At 47.2% G+C, this 23,920-nt stretch overlaps 1 protein-coding gene across 3 annotated transcripts in view; it reads left to right on the forward strand.

The window, feature by feature from the left end:
- LOC139755145 (uncharacterized) overlaps window positions 1-22,377 on the forward strand; it is a 28,008-nt gene extending 5,631 nt beyond the window's left edge. The window contains exons 1-4 of one of the 3 annotated variants that reach the window (XM_071673297.1): window positions 9,160-9,746; window positions 14,808-15,047; window positions 17,079-17,443; window positions 17,740-22,377. In XM_071673297.1, coding sequence (XP_071529398.1) covers window positions 15,028-15,047; window positions 17,079-17,443; window positions 17,740-20,132 — 2,778 coding nt within the window. In that variant the 5' untranslated portion in view covers window positions 9,160-9,746; window positions 14,808-15,027 and the 3' untranslated portion in view covers window positions 20,133-22,377. Of the gene's footprint in view, window positions 1-9,159; window positions 9,747-14,807; window positions 15,048-17,078; window positions 17,444-17,739 lie in introns of those variants that run through there. The other 2 variants (XM_071673300.1, XM_071673298.1) reach the window with 2 other exon arrangements.
- Window positions 22,378-23,920: the final 1,543 nt, after the last annotated feature.

Raw genomic sequence — 23,920 nt, forward strand, 5'->3', positions numbered from 1 at the left:
TTCTCTAATCTGTGTCATAACGATTCATTGTGCTTATGGATGGTTTATAGATATTATATATACATAGGTAATAGTGAATTTCATGTTTCTAAAGACCCAAGATTATCATATTTACTTCATAAGTCTCTTGTGATATTTTCCTACTTCGATAGCTCTGTAAATCCACCAGTCATCACGAGAAACATGGATTGCATCACCATAACACATAATCTACTATCTTTGCATCATCCCCCACCAACCACAGTACACAAATAGCTAAGTCTGCCTCCGAAAGAAAGATAAAGAAAATGGGAATTTTCTCTTGCCCTCAGATGTCCAAGTTTAGCATCACAGCAGTAACGCATTGTAGACGAGGTAACAGGTTCATTTTCTTATGCAGAACGCTGTTCTTCAGCTGGGTGATCTACCCTGAGACTCTACCTTCAGGCGAGATATGCTCCCATGTCGAGAATTCCTCTCTGAGAGAGGCATCTTGGAATGCTGCGCTGTCGCTCTTAATGATACGGAAGCCTACGGGAAGGTGGTGTAGCATTAGGGGTCTGATCACCAAGCTTCCATCTTCTGGCTTTCCCTCCCTCACGCAGTTGTCTCTCTCCTCGCACGTACGTCTCGCTTCGTCTCGTCTCATCTCGTCTCGTCTCGTCTCGTCTCATCTCGTCTCGTCTCGTCTCGTCTCGTCTTCCTCCACAATCATAGATGTGGACAGGATGTCCCAGTGTGGTTGACGTAACAGAGGTAGCGACTCTGAACCCTTGTTGCTCCTCGTAATTCCCTCAGGATGCTTTCTTTCCCCCGCTCTTCTGTCTCCTCCGTCAGCTCCCCAGGTCCATCACGGTGACGTCTAATCCCTCCAGGAAACCAGACGTGGCACAGATAATTAAGTCTTCTCCCCTGAGACACCGAGAAGCCTCCTGGAAGGGTGAGGATTCTTCTCCTCCGAGCAGTTGCTTCATTTATACATAATATTGATACGTTCCTGTATGGCGTCAGTACAAGCCTCACATCTTGGGATCTGACAGGAGCCGAGGATGAAGCAGTTCAGTTTATCAACTCTCCTAATCTGACCCTTATAAGACTGACCTCACTTGCCACACTCTGTATTGTTGATTCTCTCTCCTTCTTCTACAGATATTGCTTCGATTACTGTTATTAAGAATCGTCTGCTTGTGTGCCCCAGCGATTTGCCAGTTGGGCAAGCCAGTGAGTCACAGATTACCATACGGTCGTTAGTAACTAGAGCGTGGACTAGATAAGTAACAGGACGTAAAATGGGATAGGTGGATGGACTAATTGCCTATACGAAAGAGAAAAAAATAATGAAGGTTAACATTTTTAGATAAAAAGGAGTAGGTGAATCAGTTAAGTGCCTCCATCCAGTAGTAGGTGGATCAATTGATACCCAAACCAAGAAGAAAAAGATGGATCAGATGGCTACCATGTGGATCACTTGGCTACCATATGGACCCTCTGGATAAGTCGATTTACTGAGAGCCTCTGTAATGTAACTGAATCTATCATCGAAGTATTCTTCGCTGCAGAACTTGATCGTTCGTGGGAAAGACTCCACCTGTTGTGGTCCTCTGTCACTGTGTGCGCTGACAAGAGGTGGTGTGAAATCATCACAACTTGTGACTTTCAGTAGACTACGACCCCTTACTCCTCGATCCTCCCTTGTGTGTTAGTGTCTCTCAAGACGTGGTATTGTCTTGTTTTCCTCCAGCTCCACTGTGAACTGAGTGTCTCCGTCTCCTCCAGCTCCACTGTGAACTGAATGTCTCTGTCTCCTCCAGCTCCACTGTGAACTGAATGTCCGTGTCTCCTCCAGCTCCACTGTGAACTGAATGTCCATGTCTCCTCCAGCTCCACTGTGAACTGAATGTCCATGTCTCCTCCAGCTCCACTGTGAACTGAATGTCCATGTCTCCTCCAGCTCCACTATGAACTGAATGTCCCTATCTACTTTGTCTACCATCCTTAGTATGCCTTTCGTCTCTGCGTTTTCATCCACGTATCTCTACCATGAGGATCCTCTTGCCGCATTGTTCTCTTGTGTGTTTCAAGCACCTCCTCCTGTACACAGGCTATAGCGGCACTGACGGAGTATCCTATGGCCAATCCCCTGTGGAGTCTATATCCCTCCCCTTCAGAAGGGAACGCTCCAGATGTAACACGTAGACTGACCATGTAATCTCTCATTGCAACAGGAAGATCTTCGTCTTTTATCGTCTTGTAATTACCCTTCTTGCCGTCTCCAGTGGACAGTTTACGAGCGTTTTTACGTCAGAGCTGACCATCATCATCCACTTCTGGATGTTTACGTCACCATCTTGTTTGTATGGCCCATTGTGTTTACCGTCAGCCAGGTGATGGATCTGTTGAATGACGTAACAACCTATGAAAAGACAAATGCAGGAAGGGCTAGGAAGAAGAACCACTCGAGAAACAGGTTAGGAGGATTTTGTGCCAGTCTGACAGAGGCAAGATAGTGATAACCCTTTCATGTAGGAGGTCGCACACGATGAGGTCTTCCCCAAACTCGTATACCTGGCATACCCGCGCGTCCCATCAGGCATCGCCAGCGCGCCCTATAAACAAGCCAAGAGGTTAGCTAAACCTCTTTCCAGTACTCTGGAAAACCATAAAGAATGCGCGCAGTGGATCAGATGACGTAACAATAACGGAAGACTTGAATCATGTGGCCACGACCCCATGATAAACAGGAGTTCTCCGCCTTATGCGCAGCTGCTCACCTCCTGCGAACGCGCATCGCTCGGGAGGTCATGACCTGAAAACACACATCATTTTCTGGGTCAAGACTTCCCGAGAATATACAGAACGAAGCCCCGAGGAGAGACGTGCGGACGTGACCTGGTGTAGCCCTGACCTGTAGCCTGTGTCCTGGTCAAGCCTGCCTCCCTCCCCCTAGTCACCATATCTTCCCTTCCCAACCATACATTCGTCAGCCTCCCTCCTCCCTGTCGCTCTCCCTCCGTCTCCTCCCTCCCTCGCTTCCTCACCCACCTGCCCCCGACGCACACACACACACACACACACACACACACACGAGTCTTCAGCATCAGGTCACTGTGGGTCTTCTTTGCCTGTACACACCCGCCACCAGCATGATAACAACTACCACAGCTACCACCACCACCACCAGCATGATAACAACTACCATTACTACTACTACCACCATCACCAGCATCAAAACCACGACCGTTATCACCATCACCAAAACCACCACCATTATGAAAACCATCACCACTATCACCAACACTGGAACGACCACCACCACCAGACTCGCTATCACCACTACCACCACTAGCACCACCACCACCACCACTACCACCACCACCATTACCACCATCACCACCACCACTACCACTACCATCATTAGCTCATCAACCACTACCACAACAGCCACCAGCAACAGCACCCACCACCACCACGACCCACCACGACCAACCACGACCCACCACCATCCACCACCAACTACGACCCACCACGACCCACCACCACCACCACCACGACAACAATAACAACCACCAGCAACAACACCCACCACCACCACGACCCACTACGACCCACCACCAACCAGAACCCACCACGACCCACCACACACCACGACCCACCACGACCCACCACCAACCAGAACCCACCACGACCCACCACACACCACGACCCACCACGACCCACCACCAACCAGAACCCACCACGACCCACCACACACCACGACCCACCACGACCCACCACCAACCACGACCCACCGTCACCCACCACAGCAGAGGACGGAGGAGGTGAGCCAGCGTCCGTGCGTGCGTCCCACCTCAACAAGCAGGTCAGACTCCACCCTCCCCTACCTGCTTCATGTGTTGCAGTCTGCTTCCTCCATCTGCTTTCCAGCGAACTGTGTGTTCCACTGCACATATCTCTTCTGTAAGTTACATATCTCTTCTGTAAGTTACATATCTCTTCTGTAAGTTACATATCTCTTCTGTAAGTTACATATCTCTTCTGCAAGTTACATATCTCATCTGTAAGTTACATATCCCTTCTGTAAGTTACATATCTCTTCTGTAAGTTACATATCTCTTCTGTAAGTTACATATCTCTTCTGTAAGTTACATATCTCTTCTGTAAGTTACATATCTCTTCTGTAAGTCACATATCTCGTTTGTAAGTCACATATCTCTTCTGTAAGTTACATATCTCTTCTGTAAGTTACATATCTCTTCTGTAAGTCACATATCTCGTTTGTAAGTCACATATCTCTTCTGTAAGTTACATAATACGGTGTTCAGAAGCGTTCTCTGTTGATAGGTTACAAAAAAAACACCATTAGACCATTGAAGGTATTGCAGTATGTGGTCGCCCTTGATGAAGGAACGTGTTTAGCTGTTGCTCTCGGTATATGAAGATAGAAGACCAAAGCCTTACAGTTCCAGGACGCTATAAATGGTTTAATTCCTCACAGTGACACCCAGTCATATATTTCCAGTTTCCTGTTTTCCTTGACAACATCTTGAGTATGTCCAGGAGTGTTCGATAGGCACCGGGATGCTTGGCTACCAGTGCTTCACTGTTCTTATTGAACAGTTTCCAGGTTGTAGCCAGAGGAGAGACGAATCCTGGAACAGATTCGGAACCTGCTGCTTTCCATAGGATTAATCCTTGTGACACCAAGGCTGACCTGACGGTCTTCAGTATTCGTTGAGACCAGCGTCTCGTGTGTGTTAGGGAGTAATCTGCTGGGCTGTGGGTGTTGAGGCACAACGAACTGAGTCCTTCGTCCTTCATTGCCATAAATAAACCGGCCTTTTGTAGGAAAGCAGCGAAGTGCAGACCGGCGAAAATCCTCCTCCAACGTGAGTCTTTGCTTGCCAGATGTGTAGACGGAATCGTCTTCAGGGCGGGCCTTCAGTCACGCAGCAGAGGACGAGGCTGATGTGAAGTAAGACTTGGTCGTGAAGACTGCCTCATTCAGGCCAGCTAGAGATGTGCTGTGCCACAGACCTCTCCTGCAGAAAACAGTGTTGCTCTCCAAGTATCCAGGTAGATGACGTGTGGGGGAGACATCTTTGGTGGAGCTGATAAGAATATTCTTTATTGATCATGTAGGTACTAAGATTATATATACACAGGGAAAGATCGGAAGAGACATTTCACCAGCCAATTCGTCAATTCAAGAGCAAAACTAATACTGATTTGATTTCATGAGTACACACACACACACACACACACACACACACACACACACACACACATAACCAGGCCTGACACCATGAGTACACACACACACACACACACACACACACACACACACACACACACACACACCAGGCCTGACACCATGAGTACACACACACACACACACACACATCATGAATGCCTTCTCTCTTTAAGGTCTCACTTCTTCATAGTCGATTGATCAACCTTTGATCACAGGAGGAAGTTAAGATGGTACACTGTAAGAACTATTTTGCCACACTGACGGACTGAGGTGTTTGTAAAGGACGGACAACACATGAATGATTTAGGTCATGCCAGCCCCTCACTCCGCCAATCTTGTATCTTGGTCGGAAAATAAACTCGTCCTGTGTGGGGGCAGGACCATCACCACCACAAGAACAGGAGAAAAAGATGAAATAACACTTTGATCCACTTTTGAATAAGTGTTCAACTTCTCTTAGACAACTTCCTCTGGGAACAGACAGACTAAGTTTCGAGTTACTGTTGGTGGCTCTATTGCCTGCAAGATTGTCCACATAGCTCAGTGCTGTCCTGTCCTTCCAAATACTTCGAGCCATAAATCTCTCCCTTATTGTCATGTCCTTCTATGACACAGCTAGCCAGATGATGTCTCGTATTCCTCCAGTGATGTCAGGTAGAATCATGACGTCATCCACGCACCTCAATCCCCCCACCCCACCCCACCCCACCCCATCCCCACCCCACCCTATCCTCCTCGAACATATCATTTTTCCCAGCAACCTCCTCGAAGGAAGACAGACAGATCAGCTGTGAGAGGACCATACTGCATAGCTCACTTCTGCTTTACTGAAGCATTCGTCTGTCTGTTGCGACCGCGATACACCGTCTTGCAGCAGTTCCTCCACTCTACATGTCGGGAATATCCGGGTTTACTCTCATCCGACTCATGGGATCTCGAATCACAAGATCACCCGAGGCTTGCCACACATATAGATACACACAGGGTATGTGTGCATCTGCGTCTAGGGAAGGGTTCGTCCATACGGATATTCCTATTCCCTGGGCTACCGTGGAGGCTTCTCTTGTGTGTGTGGGGGGGGGGGGGGGAGGACTCACTAGAGAGGAGATTGAGGAAACTCGACCGAATGAAACTTCGAAGTCACATCACAGCTAAATCCGCAGCAACAAGTAGTTATTAATTCATGTTTCATCAGACACCGTTCCCTCCCGAGGGACTGTGCATACAGCGTCCGCCCAGCCCACTCCGACACCTTCCAGCCTTCCCACGAATGCAAGAAACCCAGGAGGTGCTGAGGGCGTCGCCGGCAGAAGACCCTGACACACAACGGACCCGGAACGAACCAGTTACGTTCGCATCCCCAGTTGCCTCACTGACTCCCGTCCCCAAAAATGGAGTGAGAGAAAAAAAAATGAAAAAAATGAATAATTTCCATTGATGTTTTCTTTGAGTTTCAAGTCATAAGCTCACTGGAACGACCTAAGGCTGATAGATAAACAAGGACCCGCTAGTTACGTCCAACCTTGGGCCAGATTATCTGGTCGAGGTCTGCCACAGTGTGAAGCTGCTTCACGTGATGTACCGAACAACCGAGTAAACTTCAGACATTGTTATTTTAACTTGGCTTTAGACGGCGCCCCAGCTTAGCTGAGATAGTCTACCTATCTATCGTGTGAGCGTTATCTATCTCCCTGATAAGAAAGTGAACATTGGAATGTACGTATTGCTAACTCATGCAGTGCCTTTGATGTAGTAGTACCTGCATCTGTTGATGTGGTACTTACTAATGGTGACACGCCTTTTGATGTTATGGTGGTTATTGGTTGTTACCTGGTGACTGTGTCACACAACCGCTGATAGAGTCACAACTATGAATAGTGTCACACCCATTCATGGTCTCATACCTGTCATACCTGTTGATGATGTCACACCTGTTGATGTCGTCACATCTGTTGATGGCATCAAACTTAGTGGTGGTATGACACCTAGTGATGGTATGACACCTAGTGGTGGTATGACACCTAGTGATGGTATGACACCTAGTGATGGTATGACACCTAGTGATGGTATGATACTTAGTGATGGTATGACACCTAGTGGTGGTATGACACCTAGTGATGGTATGACACCTAGTGATGGTATGATACCTAGTGATGGTATGACACCTAGTGATGGTATGACACCTAGTGGTGGTATGATACCTAGTGGTGGTATGACACCTAGTGGTGGCATGACACCTAGTGATGGTATGATACCTAGTGATGGTATGACACCTAGTGATGGTATGACACCTAGTGGTGGTATGATACCTAGTGGTGGTATGACACCTAGTGGTGGCATGACACCTAGTGATGGTATGACACCTAGTGATGGTATGACACCTAGTGGTGGCATGACACCTAGTGATGGTATGACACCTAGTGGTGGCATGACACCTAGTGATGGTATGACACCTAGTGGTGGCATGACACCTAGTGATGGTATGACACCTAGTGATGGTATGACACCTAGTGATGGTATGACACCTAGTGATGGTATGACACCTAGTGGTGGCATGACACCTAGTGATGGTATGACACCTAGTGATGGTATGACACCTAGTGATGGTATGACACCTAGTGATGGTATGACACCTAGTGGTGGTATGACACCTAGTGATGGTATGACACCTAGTGGTGGTATGATACCCTATGAGTGTGTCATGCTTCTTGATGATGCCCAAAAAACTGTGTCAGATATGCGACAGTGTCATACGTGTCACATTAATTGATAGTTTGGTGTCTATTGATGGTGTCATCCACACTAAGTGTGTCTCATCCAGTGATGGCGTCATCCACACTAAGTGTGTCTCATCCAGTGATGGCGTCATCCACACTAAGTGTGTCTCATCCAGTGATGGCGTCATCCACACTAAGTGTGTCTCATCTAGTGATGGCGTCATCCACACTAAGTGTGTCTCATCCAGTGATGGCGTCATCCACACTAAGTGTGTCTCATCTAGTGATGGTGTCATCCACACTAAGTGTGTCTCATCCAGTGATGGCGTCATCCACACTAAGTGTGTCTCATCCAGTGATGGCGTCATCCACACTAAGTGTGTCTCATCCAGTGATGGCGTCATCCACACTAAGTGTGTCTCATCCAGTGATGGCGTCATCCACACTAAGTGTGTCTCATCCAGTGATGGCGTCATCCACACTAAGTGTGTCTCATCTAGTGATGGCGTCATCCACACTAAGTGTGTCTCATCCAGTGATGGCGTCATCCACACTAAGTGTGTCTCATCCAGTGATGGCGTCATCCACACTAAGTTTGTCTCATCTAGTGATGGCGTCATCCACACTAAGTGTGTCTCATCTAGTGATGGCGTCATCCACACTAAGTGTGTCTCATCCAGTGATGGCGTCATCCACACTAAGTGTGTCTCATCCAGTGATGGCGTCATCCACACTAAGTGTGTCTCATCCAGTGATGGCGTCATCCACACTAAGTGTGTCTCATCCAGTGATGGCGTCATCCACACTAAGTGTGTCTCATCCAGTGATGGCGTCATCCACACTAAGTGTGTCTCATCCAGTGACTGATGATTTCTCATCTCGTTGTCTCTCCCATCCTACCTTCACAGTCTCATGATGAACACTTCTTATTTGTATATATTTCCCTATGATGATCATGGTCGTCTATCATCATCCCAATGAAAAAAAAATGATGATCTTATTCAAAAGATTTTTTTGCACTACAAGTGTGTGTTGTTGAGGCGGACGACCTGGAAAGAGGGGTGGGAGAGGATGGTGTGGGAGTCAGGGAGAAGCAGGTGAGAGCTTGTGGTGGTGGGGGGAGGGAGAGGGGAGAGAGAGGGAGAGGGAGAGGGAGGGAGGGAAGAAAGAAGGAAGCCTTTCAGGTAGAGGTGACTACGCTGCCTCCACACAACTCACTCTCAACCAGCTGATGGTGGTGACAACCAGAGCAGCACCTATGCCAGCTAGACCCCCTGGCGGAAGCTGGTTCAACTACACTAGGGTACAAGGGAATACAAAGAAAAAGTGAAGATCTAGAAAAGGAAAATTTGGCAAACCAACTCCTGGCGACGAGGATCTTTCGTGATTCATTAGTGCACAGAGGAAGTCGTTCAGAAAGCATTTGAAGGACCACGGAGGAAGGAGTTTGCGATGAAAGTGCAAAAAAATCATATGATTCCCTCGTCAGAGATGTGAGAGAGATCTGTGTCTGTCGCTCACATACATTGTCTAGCCAGAGGGAGAGATACTCGTGTCGTGCTAAAGTTGGACGCCCGAAAAGTGTAGAAATATTTCATAATGACACTGAACTGGAAGGTGAGGGCAGTCTTTATTAAGGCATCGTTTGCGTAACATTACTACATCAGTATCCTGGCGGTGTATCTGGGTGAGGGTGTGTGTGTGTGTAGCAGGAGGAGCTAAAGACAGGAGACCCTCCTCTCGGCGGAGGCATCGAGCTGGTCCCTCGCCAGTCGTCGGATTAACTACCGCCCTGACAGGTAACGTTCACCTCAAACATCTTTCTCATTCTTGAAGTTTTTGAGTATAGGATGGTCCTGGACGACCACCATTTCTTATTTCTGTGGACAGTAAACCCTCACAGCCACGAACCCTTACAGTTACTTTTGTTGAATCATTGACATGAGATATCTTATGGGTGATGGTGCACGAGAATAAGAAATGGGTGGGACTTCATTTTTTTCTGTAGAAAGGTTGAGACTTTATGTCACTATGAACACTACAGAGTTAGGAGAGAAAGGCTTATGCTAGTAGAGAGATAGCGAGGCCAGAGTTCGACTCCCTTCATGTCCTCTGTCAGGATCTCCATCATGTCTTAGTCCTGTTGTTGTCCTTAGCACACACCCAGTAGCCATCAAGCGCGATAGACTCAAAAACACCATCTCTTCCAGCAGCTGGGGGCGGGTGTTGGCAGCACCTTGTACATAATAACATTCAACGTCGAGGTCATGGGTGAATGTGAACAAGCCAATGTGCAGCATCAGCGTAGTCGTAGGGAATGTGTTGATGTTATCAATAGCGAGAGAACCTTGGGAAATAACCTTAGTGAAGATATATTCTTAGAGCCTTATATAAGGTGATCAACACAACACTATGACGACCCCCTGGAGCCTTATACATCATGATCAACATATAACACTATGACGACCCCTGGAGCCTTATACATCATGATCAACATATAACACTATGACGACCCCTGGAGCCTTATACATCATGATCAACAATCAACAGGATGACGACCCCTGCACTAGCGTACACTGTGTACAACACCCATGTGCTAGTGTACACTGCTCCGGGATAAGAAATATAAAGAGACAGAAGAATGAGTCAAACATCTTTTTTTTTACATAAATGGGAAAAAGTGGAAAGATGATGGGAAAAGGTCAGAACCGTAGAGGTATTAAAGAGTGGAATATCAGTTATAAACACCAACAATCGTGAGCTAATGTAAAATATCTCCCTCCAATAAACTCATCTTCACCTCACCCTGAACAAAGGCATCTTCACTACACCCTTGAGAAAGGCATCTTCATTACACCCTTGACAAAGGCATCTTCACTACACCCTTGACAATCTTCACTACACTCTTGACAAAAACATCTTCATTACACCCTTGACAAAAGCATCTTCACTACACCCTTGACAATCTTCACTACACTCTTGACAAAAGCATCTTCATTACACCCTTGACAAAAGCATCTTCACTACACCCTTGACAAAGGCATCTTCACCACATCCTTGACAAAGGCATCTTCACTACACCCTTGACAAAGCCATGTTCACCACACCCTTGACAAAGGCATCTTCACTACACCCTTGACAAAGGCATCTTCACTACACTCTTGACAAAAGCATCTTCACTACACCCTTGACAAAGGCATCTTCACTACACCCTTGACAAAGGCATCTTCACTACATCCTTGACAAAGGCATCTTCACTACATCCTTCACATAGGCATCTTCACTACACCCACCCTTGGCCCTTCAAGGTCAAAGGCCTGGCCATTATTACGGTTCTGGGTGTCAGAAAGGAAAATGAGCCATGAGCCGTGGAAAGACAACATGTTCTTCCTCACTGAGAAGAAAACGTAATGACAGTGAGGAAAAGTAGAGATTAAGGGCACACGAGAGGACTGTGAGGGGTACGGGCGTACAGAATGAGGGAGGTGCAGAATGAGGGAAGCGTACGAAGAAGGTGTAGAGTCAGGAAGGAGAATAAGGGAGGTGCATAATGAGGAAGGTGTATAGTGAGGGAGGAGAATGAGGAAGGCGTATACTGAGGGAGGAAAATGAGGGAAGTGCAGAGTGGCGGAGAAGTGCATTAAACTTATGTGCTGAGAGTTGGTGTGGCAAATGGATTCTGATATGTGCAGAGTCTTACATATCGGTAGTAATAACGAAAAGGCATACTACCGTATGACTTCCATTGAATTTCAGAAGGTAAATGAGTCAAAAGAATTGGACGTAATAATCTATGGTGCCTTAAAACCAAGTAAGTAGTGTATAGGAGCAGTGAAAAGAGCAGAGAAAATTCTTGAATCTATAGGTAACGTCTTAGAGTTTAAATCCATAATGCTCAGCCTTACTCTTTACTCTTTACAATTTATTGTTTAATCCCCATCTTGAAAATTGTGTTCAGTTCTGGTCATCCTACCTAACAAAAGATATAAACAGAATGGACAGAAGAACACACCGTCCAGCAACCAAGATGATTCTACGTTTGAGAAGCGCATCATGCTAAGGCCAATTAAACGATCTGAATCTATCTAACTTAGAAAAGAGAAGGATAAGAGGTGATCTAATACGAGTACTTAACATTTTCTAATGATCTGATGAACTTGATCTATCAAGCTACTTAAGACTTGATTCATTTGGTTTCACTCGAAGCGATGGATTTGTACAAACTCGTGGGCAAACGTTTTACCTCGAATGAGGCGAAGCGTCTTTTGTTGAAGAGGATTGTGAACATAAGGAATTATTGGGCAGCTAGGACGCTGGAAATGAAGGAAAGCATTGACCTTCACCTCGCTGAAAATACCTACGGGAAATTAGAGTTTCAGGAGTTTAAGGTGGAGGAAAGAACACTTGTGGAAGTTTATTAAGAATGTGAAGGTCAAGTGCGGAGTTAGTTATGTCATACTAGACAAGCACAGACCTTGCATAACCGACACAGGAGAGTCTGACCGATCTAAGAACAGTCGCATACCAAGACTCGGTCCCTGTGTGAGGTCACAGAGGCACTAGTGCTGGTGGCGGCGTCGTGTCACCAGCAACAACAACACATTCATTCATCCAATATATTGAACGTAGGAACATCGAGGATACGAATCCTGGTCTCATAAGATGCGACCAGCTCCTTGCGCTGCGTTTGACTAACGCGCATGACGTGGTGTGTTCTCAGAGTATCGCCCGTAACATCCCACTGTATCTAAAGCAGTGGCCTTCCTTGTGATTTAGGCAGACGGGACACATGACCAGGAAGGAGGGACACACAGGACCAGGAAGGAGGGACACATGACCAGGAAGGAGGGACACAGGACCAGGAGGGAGGAACACAGGACCAGGAAGGAGGAACACAGGACCAGGAAGGAGGAACACAGGACCAGGAAGGAGGGAGACATGACCAGGAAGGAGGGACACAGGACCAGGAAGGAGGGACACAGGACCAGGAAGGAGGAACACAGGACCAGGAAGGAGGGACACAGGACCAGGAAGGAGGAAGACAGGACCAGGAAGGAGGGAGACATGACCAGGAAGGAGGGACACAGGACCAGGAAGGAGGGACAGGATCAGGAAGGAGGGACAGGATCAGGAAGGAGGGGGAGACATGACCAGGCAAGGAGGTGATGCGTCAAGGTTCACACTTGAGTGTCGTGAGAGTATGACTAGGGAAGAGCTCCCGTGTGGTCACGAGTGAGATGAGAACTTTACGTTGGGCCGTTTGTGGACGAGGTGTCCTGTTGATCATGATCTGTGCAGGAGGACAATAATGTCGACGGCAGTATTGTCCTCAGGGGATGAGGACAGAACACCCCCCCCCCCCCCACCCCCTCACGGGGTGACCCAGTGAGGCAACAGAACACTGACCCAGATGCGAGTCAGGAGACATGTGAGGGAATGACAGGGGCCCGACCCAAGAAGATGTTAGGAAATGTTCTGGGAGAGAGAGAGAGAGAGAGAGAGAGAGAGAGAGAGAGAGAGAGAGAGAGAGAGAGAGAGAGAGAGAGAGAGAATGTGGGTGGGGGAGGAGGAGTAAAATGTCTGACAAGATACTAAAGTATGAGGAACCCTCGGCGGGTAAACTCCCTCCTCGTGTGGACAAATACTGATAGGCAACTCCCCCTTCTCCCCTAGCCATACCCCCGTAACCCCTTCCTCTCCACCTGCTGATCCCGTATGACGTCACTGCGATGCTCATGTGACTTCATTAAGTAGGCCTGCTCCCTCTACTGGTCGTGTGGTGTCCCTCTCGTAGACATACCTAATCCGCTAGTGGTCTTATTTCCATCAAGAGTGCCTACCTACTCAGGGAAGTACGATGATTAGTTAACTCTTGGGTTCATCGTACCCAGGGGTTAAGTTGTCGTACTCAGTGGTAAAGTCATCGTACCCAGGGGTTAAGTTGTCGTACTCAGTGGTAAAGTCATCGTACCCAGGGGTTAAGTTGTCGCACCCGAGGAGTTAATTCGTCCTACTTGAGAGGGTTAAGACGTTCGACTTATTGGGTTAAACGTCATAACAACACACTCCACAAAAGGTAACGTCTTAGACAGTGTTTCTCTTACACTGAAGGTGTAAACCACAGCTGTCAACCTACCCAGGAAGTGAGAGAACTCGCTCTGAGCTTCTGCCTCAGTTTCTTCCATTGTGTAATATCCTCATACCTGGTCGCCTTCATAATCCTTATGAACAACAACAATTCAAACATTTTTAAGGCTTCTGGTTTATTGGATGATCTCGTCACCGAATGACGTATAGTGTGTTGTAATCAGGTTAGAAACAATGCTGTGAGGAGGCGTGGCATGTACCTGTGTTGAACACAGGTCGTAGGGAACTATCGAAGCAATTCATAAGGTTGTCCGATGTCCGAGATTCTCAAGTGTTTTCTGTCCACATGTGTCACTTGATGTGTTCTCCTGGTCAAGGACGGAAGGGACTGTGTCAGTCTGCCAGTAACCATGAATCACACACATCATCAGGCGTCAGCACGACCTTGGTAGGAACGTTCATGGAAGCTGTGGAAGATCTTCACGAAAGAACAGATAAAATTTCTTATCAATGACTCCATTTTTTTTTTATTGATGACTTTTCTGCCTTTTTGTTATGCTTGGGGAGGGAGTCTTGTCCCCACGTAGGGTGTGGTGTTGATGGAGAGGGACGGGGGATGGTTCACGTCCCAGCCTCCTCACCCTGGGAAGCCCCAGTAGGTCACCCAGGGACCTGGGATTATTGAAGACTAATCCATTTAGCGTCGTCTGTGTGTGTGTGTGTGTGTGTGTGTGTGTGTGTGTGTGTGTGTTTCATCCAGCCTGTGTTTTCAGTTTTGCGGAAAGAAAAGCGACGTCCCTCCTACGCCTCTGCTACCGTCGACGGAAACAAGAGACGGGAAAAGAGACAGGTGAGGGAAGGACAGGAAGCAACCTGAGAAGAATAAGGGAAATAAAAGGAAGGAGAAGAGGAGAGTGGATGAGCTAACGGATGGAGGAAGAAGAGGAGAGTGAGTGAAGGAAATAGGCAGCCGGAGGCGTCCCCCTACTCATCATGTGGATCAATCTGTCCAGGTAGGTGGTGGTGGTGGCAGCGGTAGAGCCTCGCTACCCATCATCTTGTTAGTGTGTTACATAACCTCCTCAGTATGACACCCACACCTACCAGTATGTGACGTAAGGGTTCAACTCTTCCTCATGACCTATGTCGTACTCACACTGACCTGATGACTCGACCCGCTAATGACGGATGTGTCATGAGGTTGTCAAGCATATGAAAGAACCTACATGCCGTGGTTTGCTGTAGAGGTAATGAAAGGTCGTGTAGGAAGAGAGAAGAGAGTTGGAGAGGGACAGAGAAAGAACTACTCCTTGGGGAACTATAGAGTTTCTGTTTTAAAGGTGAAGCGATCGTGAGTGACATGGCAGCCAGGGTAATCACTTTTTATCATTGTTGCGGAGGATGGTATGAAGTACCTCTTTTGTGTTGGGGACAGTGACAAAGCCTTTGATGATATCCAATGCCACTAGTAGTGTGCGGAAGGGTGAGCTGTGGTCGGTCGAAGCCATCTAGGATATACTGTGTGAGGTCAGTGTGTAGCGTGATGGTAGAGTGGTTGGGTCTGAAGCCATGTTGTGAGGGTGAGAATTTGGATACTGAGGATAGAAGTGATTGAAGGTGTGGTAGGAGAGGGCCGAGGCGTTGGGTAGTTTGCAGGGATTTAGTACTAGTATTATGCCAGCAAGTCTCCAGATGTTAAGGATTTTGTTGTGTAGCCAGAAGTGGTTGAAGATATCTGTAAGTACTTGGATAACGACTGCAGTAAACTATTTCGTGTCAAAGTTCGACAAGTTGTGAAGACTTGTAGCAAGAGAGTTACTTAGGGTTTTAATTGCACTGGGAGGAAGTTTGGGTAGGCAATTGTTCCAGGATGGATTTTGTGTAAGACTTTCAAGATTTTTTCTGCATAGGAGATTGATCTGTTGCTGATTTCTGAGTAGTGTCTCATAGGTATGTTTTTTTTGTTTTTTTTGGTTCTCTGGGAGAAGAGCTTTTACAGGAATAGGCCAGGAGTGCTTCACAAGGGGAGGTGGGGGCAGGACTGGCGCGATAAGGGTAGATTACCTATAACGATCGTCAGTGCTGGTTGCTGTGGTAAACAAGTGACTACCCAAATGGAGGCTGTGTTCAATTCTGGCAATAAGCGTATCATGAAATCCATTATGTGGACAAGAAAGGGAACTATTTACAGATTTTATCAACAATAAAGCTATCCAATTTGTATAGACCTTCACCAATATTAATGTTACAGTTCTTTGTGTATTTGATGATTGAAGATTCAGTGATATTTCTCGTGGTATAAAAGTTAGAGTTCATAACTGACTCGGTATTACTCCCGTCAGTACAAGGATCATAATTTTCAACATGATTAAACAAGGCATTTGAGTCTTGTCCTGTCTTATATTCTTACTAGGTATTACAGGTATCAAAACGGCCCACCCTTGAGTTGCCGACGGCCTCACAATAATCATGTGAGGCAGCAGCTTGCCGAGTATTGCGTGGTCTAGCTAGTGGTGGAGGGAGACACAAGCAGCCAGCTCTTGGGAGCAAAAACCAAAGTGATAACTATAGAAGAGGGAAAGTCAACCAACATCGCGGTTTGGAAGTTTCCTGGGACAGTTTATAAGGCGGACCGCTTTCGACTTAACTCTGTCTAGTAAGGATACAGACCTAGAACCACCCCTGAAGTGAGAGCAGTATTCCATACAAGGACGAATCAATCCCTTGTATAAACGGAGCAATTGTTCAAAAGAAAAAGTTTCGACATCTAAACAGGACACCAACTTTCATAGAAGCAGACTTAGCTATTCCTGTGATGTGGGGTTTCCAGAAAAAGAGTGGATGTTACAGTAATACCAGGTATGTTCATTGAGTCCAGAGGTGGAATTACAGAATCGTCAAAGGAGAGACAAGCGTTGTGAGGAATTTTCGATATGTCTATCTAACTCCTCTCTCTCTCTCTCTCTCTCTCTCTCTCTCTCTCTCTCTCTCTCTCTCTCTCTCTGCAGGAGAGCTAGTCTGACGTGCGTGTGTTGTGCCCACAGGCAGCAGGGTCCTACTGCTGGAGGAGGGGGAGTATCGATGGCTGGCAGCAGCGTGTCGAACCTCATCCCGCCGCCGGGTCCCCCAACACGCCCAGGTCTGTTGCTCCTCCACCCTACCGCTGCTGCTCTCTCACCTGCTGCGCTTGCTCCTGCTGCTGTTGCTGCTACTGCTGCTCATTATGTCAGGCCTTCGTATTCTCATATAACAACTGCTGCTGTTACTTCTGCTGCTGCTGCTGCTGCTGTGGGTAATGTTGGTGGTACAGGAGACGGCATCGCTGTGGCTCCTGCGGGCAAGATCCTGCCTCCGACGCCTGCCAGCAGATTCAAGAGACTTAAGATCTTCATTAGGTCGACCAAGAAAGGTAGGAGCTTCTGACGCTGCGCCATGTTTCCCTCACTCACTGTCCCGCTCAAAGCGAAAACTATTTCTTTTTCGTTAGATTTTATTTGCCTATTCCTGTGAATCTAAGGATATATCTATGGCCAAGATAAAGCATTATGTTTCAGTAAGTATCTGAATATTTTCTCAAGAGATAGACTATTAAGTTACATATAGAATATCTGTTCCGTAAGTCTTAACTAACACGTAAACATTTCCTTATTTCATTTCGTGTTCTTCGCTCCGTCGTTCATGCCGGAAATCTTATGCCTTCCCCAGATCGAAGTAAGAAGGAGGAGAAGAAGAGGAGGAGCCAAGACGGCGGAGGAGAGTGGCAGAGTAACCCGAGCGATCTGCCCGTTCCTGCTGGCTGTTGTGGTCTGCAGGAGGACGAGGTCTGCCCGCCGCCATACCCAGGGAACAGACCGCCTTTAGCAGACCCCTTCTGTGACGGACGGGCAGGATCTGAGGCAGAAACTGGTGAAAACCCTCTCCCCTTCCGCAGAGCCTTCAAGCTGGCGGGACACGCCTCGGACCTGGGCAATGAACGAAACATGCTGCCCATGTGGCTCGAGGAAAGCCATGGCCAAGCGAGACAGATTGAGACCACCCAATTTCATCGCGGGGAAGCTGCCGTCCTGGAGGGCGACGCTTCCTTCGAGACAAGATGGGATTCCCTGAGGAACAAGAACAAGGTCCGTTCGTCCTGTCAGGTCGAGAAGAGACCAACAGGCTGGGAGGACGTAGGCCATAACTGTGGTGGAAGAGAGAAAAATGCCAATGTGGATAAAAGTTTGTTTTGTCCGCCGTTCGTCATAAAGGAAGCCCCACAGACTGGACAGTGTACCACAGACGGCCGGAAGCTGTCGAATGTGGTGATCGAGAGCCCCGCCTCTCCCCGAGTGTGGAGAAGAAATCATAATATCGTTCACGAAATGAACGAAGCAAATTCTCTCGATTTTAGAGAGTTCTCTGAACGCGTAAACCACCTTTTCCCCGAGTCTCGGTTGCAAGGTCAATATGGCTCCATCTCCACCACCAACGTGGCTCCTCAATCAGCCTCCAATTCCCCCTCTAAGAAAGGCGTCGGTGCTTCCTCCAGCATCACTGACCCTCGCCTCTGGGCCTCCTCTGATAGCTTCATCTGTGAGGACTTTACATTCTACGACAGAAAGGGACGAGACGGTCAAAATAAGGACTTCTTACCTCCTCCGAGATCCTACTCTCAAGTCCTTTACGGCGGGAGACAAGATGAACTCAGGGACCATCTGGACGCGACCGACAACCTCAGCGACCAACTGCCTGATAACTTTACACAAGACGACAGGTTTGGAGGACTGAGCCCTGAACTATCACTTGCTCTCAGCAACGACTCTCTTGACATGGAGTGTTTTAAGGTGGGATCCGATGTGATGGTGGACGATCAAGCGGACATGGCAGATGTTTTCTATGTTGCTAATCACCCGTCCGCATCCATGACCTCCAGAGTCGACGATGAAAACGAGTTTCGTGCCATTCCCGGCGACTGTGAGGCCTCAGTCCTTCAGGTGACAGAGAACGTGCAGCGGGAACACTGGATCAAGTTCGACGCTGGATCTACGGAACACTTGGCTGTTAGTTCCAAATGTCCCTCTAACTTCAGCTCGACAAACAGTTTTCCTTCTCAAAACTTTGACGAAGATAACTTTGGAGTTGCCCAGACTTCTGTGTCGTCCACAACATCCCCACCGCCGTCCACAGATGACCATCACGCCAGCATCGTAAACCTGATGGATCCCAGCGTGGTGCGTGCCCCAGAACCCTATAGAGGGAGGTTCATACGGACGTACTCGCAGCGCGGACGTCGGGTCAGTAAAAATGTCCTCAACTCAGTCAGTCGTCGAATCAACGCCACGGACTATGGGAAGCTTACGGAACCCGTCCCTCCTAGGTATTCAAGGGCAGCGCTCACGATGAACAGCGGACCCGGCCTGTTCGAGGAGGTCCCATCTGAAGCCGTCAACGTAAGAGATACAGGAAACACTGAGAGATCGTTGCAAGGAAGGAACGAAGACGCACGGGGTATAGAGGTGCCCCTCAGAACGCTTACCACCTCCCCTCCCGACAATGTCGCCACGAGGACGTTCCTGGAACCTGACTTGCCCCAGCGGGTAGGGTCGGTGCGCGTCCCACGGCTGTCTTCAACACTGGTCCGTCGGTCCGTCTCCCTCAGTATCCCGAAGGTGGAACGAGAAGTACCGTTCCAGAGACTACCCGACCGGCGACAGGGATCCTTCCGGAGGGCAATATCTGGGCTGGGCGCCCTGGCTAGGAGCTTTAAGCGGAAGCCTGTCAGCGAGCCAGTGACAGAGGCGGTCTCTCAGACTTGCGAGAACGGGGCCCCGCTCCCTAGCAAGAACGGGGCCCCGCTCCCTGGCCAGGACACGGTGCCTTCTGGCGAGAACGGGGCCCCGCTCCCTGGCCAGGACACGGTGCCTTCTGGCGAGAACGGGGCCCCGCTCCCTAGCGAGAACGGGACCCCGTTGCCTGGCGCAGGGGTCCGTCGCACAGGTAGTTTTGCCCTGACCACCAGCAAGCAGACGCCCCGAGCCCCGAGGTTGCCGCGCCGTGCCATTAGCCACAGAATCGTTACGCCCACCTACCACACCGGTGATGAGTCCCCCAAATTCTAACTCTCCCTTTACGCTTTCTGAGGTCGATCCACCCAGCTCCCAGGCTGCCTGCAACTTGTCGCGCCAAGTAACCCGCTAACAGAACTATCAACAGGACAAAGAAGATTAATCAGTCAACCCCTCATTACTGAGGGACAGACATCCGGCATGTTTACACAAGACATCCACGTTAGGAAGCCATATTCCCCTGGCCTTCGATCTCATGATGTAGAGCTGAATCAGGCATTACGCTCAGTTAACAGTACACTGAATCAGGCTTTACACTTTGTGAACATTGAACTGAACGACTGAACTGCGCTCTGTTCACCTTTACCTAAGATTGAGATGAACTCTCGTCTTCTAGTAAAAGTTTTCATCACTGATGATTATGAAGTGTGAACTGTGTTATCTAGCAACACTAAACTATCAGTTGTGTCAGCCAGCAACACTAAACTGTCAGTTGTGTCATCTAGCAACACTAAACTGTCAGTTGTGTCAGCCAGCAACACTAAACTGTCAGTTGTGTCATCTAGCAACACTAAACTGTCAGTTGTGTCATCCAGCAACACTAAACTATCAGTTGTGTCAGCCAGCAACACTAAACTGTCAGTTGTGTCATCTAGCAACACTAAACTGTCTGTTGTGTCAGCCAGCAACACTAAACTGTCAGTTGTGTCATCTAGCAACACTAAACTGTCTGTTGTGTCATCTAGCAACACTAAAATGTCAGTTGTGTCAGCCAGCAACACTAAAATGTCAGTTGTGTCATCTAGCAACACTAAACTGTCTGTTGTGTCACCCAGCAACATTAAACTGTCAGTTGTGTTATCCAGCAACACTAAACTGACAGTTGTGTCATCTAGCAACACTAAACTGTCAGTTGTGTCATCCAGCAACACTAAACTGTCTGTTGTGTCACCCAGCAACACTAAACTGTCAGTTGTGTTATCTAGCAACACTGAACTGTCAGTTGTGTCATCTAGCAACACTAAACTGTCAGTTGTGTCATCTAGCAACACTAAACTGTCAGTTGTGTCATCTAGCAACACTAAACTGTCAGTTGTGTCATCCAGCAACACTAAACTGTCTGTTGTGTCATCTAGCAACACTAAACTGTCAGTTGTGTCATCTAGCAACACTAAACTGTCAGTTGTAGTATCACGCAACACTAGACTGTCATCCGTAGTATCACGCAACACTAGACTGTAATCGCGTTATCAATATCACTCATAACTGAGCGACTTTTGGCTTCCTTGTATTGTAAGTGTTGTGAGTGTTGCATCTGAGTGGCAAACCTGAGTTGTGATTATTGCTGCTGAATAACAATCCTCCTCTGTGTTGTGTATTGCAGGTGAGTGGCAAGAGTGTGTCATGAGTGTTCCAGCTAAGTAGCAATGCTACGTCATGAGTGTTGCAGCTGAGTGGTGACATTGTGATGTGAGTAGTGCAGCAGAACAGTGTTGCTACTGAGTTGCAACACCTAGGACACACTATTGCCATTCAGCTTCAACACTCATAACGTAGTATTGCAACTTAGCTGGAACATCAGTGTTGCGCCTGATTGGCAACTCTGTGTCGTATTACACCAGTGTTGCAAATGAGTGGCACATTGTGTTGTGTGTTGCGCCAGTGTTGCAGTTGTCACTACTATATTTTGAGTGTTACAGCTGAGTGGCAACACTGTGGTGAGTGTTACACCAGTGTTGCAGCGAATCAACTAAAGAGCAATTGCTTCAGTGGTGCTTCAGTTTGTACCAAACATTGTAGTTGACAACCCTTGTGTCGTGCGTGAACTGTTGGTAACCCTATGTGCAGATACATAGGTTGGCAACCTTACATCATGACGCACAGGTTGGTAGCCGTGCATCATGACGGATAGGTTGGCAGCTCTACAGTGATACATAAACAAGTCAGCCTCTATCATGATATATCGTCGTACGACTGGTTCACCTTTGCTTTATAAAGATGTTTTCTCGTCCGTCATGAACTGAGACACGCACTGACCTATTGACTACCATGATGCGACCCAGGAGTACGACTGAACTACCCTTGGATACACTGGCCTGCTCGTCATTCCCCGGGGTCGTATGGTCGTCCTCCAGAGGTCAAGATAGCTGTGTCTATGGAAGTCTCTATCATATTATTGATATGATCCTTGTAACAATAATTTACCAGTAACGGATTACCTTTAGTATACTGGTTATGTATGACTGTCGAGTAAATATAAAGTGGTGTGTCCCTTAGTAACATTTCTTTTCCTTACTTTATCTGCTTCAGATGTCCGGATAAGCATTTTATATACAGTTTTTCTCGCTTATGGAATGAGATGGTGTTATTTTGAACTTATAAAGGTGGTCTTCTTGCTACCGAGATCTCTTGTTTGTGACCTGATATAGAAAGTGGCAGACGAAGAAATGCAGATTGTAGGTTGTACAAAACAGCTCCCAAAGGAAGTACAACCCTTGTAACTTGGGAGTAATGAAGTGGTACCCGGAAACATCTTGCACCCTACGTTGTAAATGTATCTGAGGTCTAATGAGGATCGGGTGGTGGTCAGCTGGGGAAGCTCAGTAGGTGGTGGTCAGCCGGGGTAGGCGAGCCAGTGAGCAGCTGAGATCAACAAGAAATTTATTTTTACTTCTTTCCTTTTGTAATAAAGTATAGCAAACATGTACGAAAAACAAGAGAAACAAGTAAAACAAAACTATTAACAAATGGAATTCGCTAAATATTATGCCTCACTTTTGATAGTTTTCTTAATTCAGCATCCTCACCTCTGTGACAACATCGCATAGAGCTATCTCTCTATAGATTTATCATCACTATTCTTGTTTTCTATAGAAAATATTGCCTTCACCGCGAAGGCATTCAAATTCAAGTGTTGAAAAGAAAATATTCAACAGCTTTGACGATTCACTGGTGTGTTCTAACCATTCATATTGTGTTCAGAGCTGATGGCCTTTCTTGTAAACAGACAAATAGAATTGAAAGAGCCGAGCAATGAGTTACCAGATCTTCCCCACACTGAGCAACAATTTCCATTAGAGCGATGGAGACGACTTACTTAACTTGCTTCGTTTGGACAAGAGAATTATAAGAAATAAAATGATACAGAATACAGCAAGAGAATTCAAAATATATGAATGGTTTCGTGGGTCTAGATCTAATTTAGAACTCCCTAATTAACAGCTGCACTAAATACTACAATGATGTAGAAGGCAGACATTTCAGTTTTAACTTAATTTGATTTACAAAGAGAAGCAAAGCGCATGATTTAGTATACTTCACTTTAAATATATGACGAGTAAATGTGAATAAGAGCAAGGTTATTAGGTACAGTAGGGTTGAGGGTCAAGTCAATTGGGAGGTAAGTTTGAATGGAGAAAAACTGGAGGAAGTAAAGTGTTTTAGATATCTGGGAGTGGATCTGGCAGCGGATGGAACCATGGAAGCGGAAGTGAATCATAGGGTGGGGGAGGGGGCGAAAATCCTGGGAGCCTTGAAGAATGTGTGGAAGTCGAGAACATTATCTCGGAAAGCAAAAATGGGTATGTTTGAAGGAATAGTGGTTCCAACAATGTTGTATGGTTGCGAGGCGTGGGCTATGGATAGAGTTGTGCGCAGGAGGATGGATGTGCTGGAAATAAGATGTTTGAGGACAATGTGTGGTGTGAGGTGGTTTGATCGAGTAAGTAACGTAAGGGTAGGAGGGATGTGTGGAAATAAAAAGAGCGTGGTTGAGAGAGCAGAAGAGGGTGTTTTGAAATGGTTTGGCACATGGAGAGAATGAGTGAGGAAAGATTGACCAA

Source organism: Panulirus ornatus, chromosome 18 (assembly GCF_036320965.1).
Source record: "Panulirus ornatus isolate Po-2019 chromosome 18, ASM3632096v1, whole genome shotgun sequence".
Taxonomy (NCBI): Eukaryota; Metazoa; Arthropoda; class Malacostraca; order Decapoda; family Palinuridae; genus Panulirus; species Panulirus ornatus.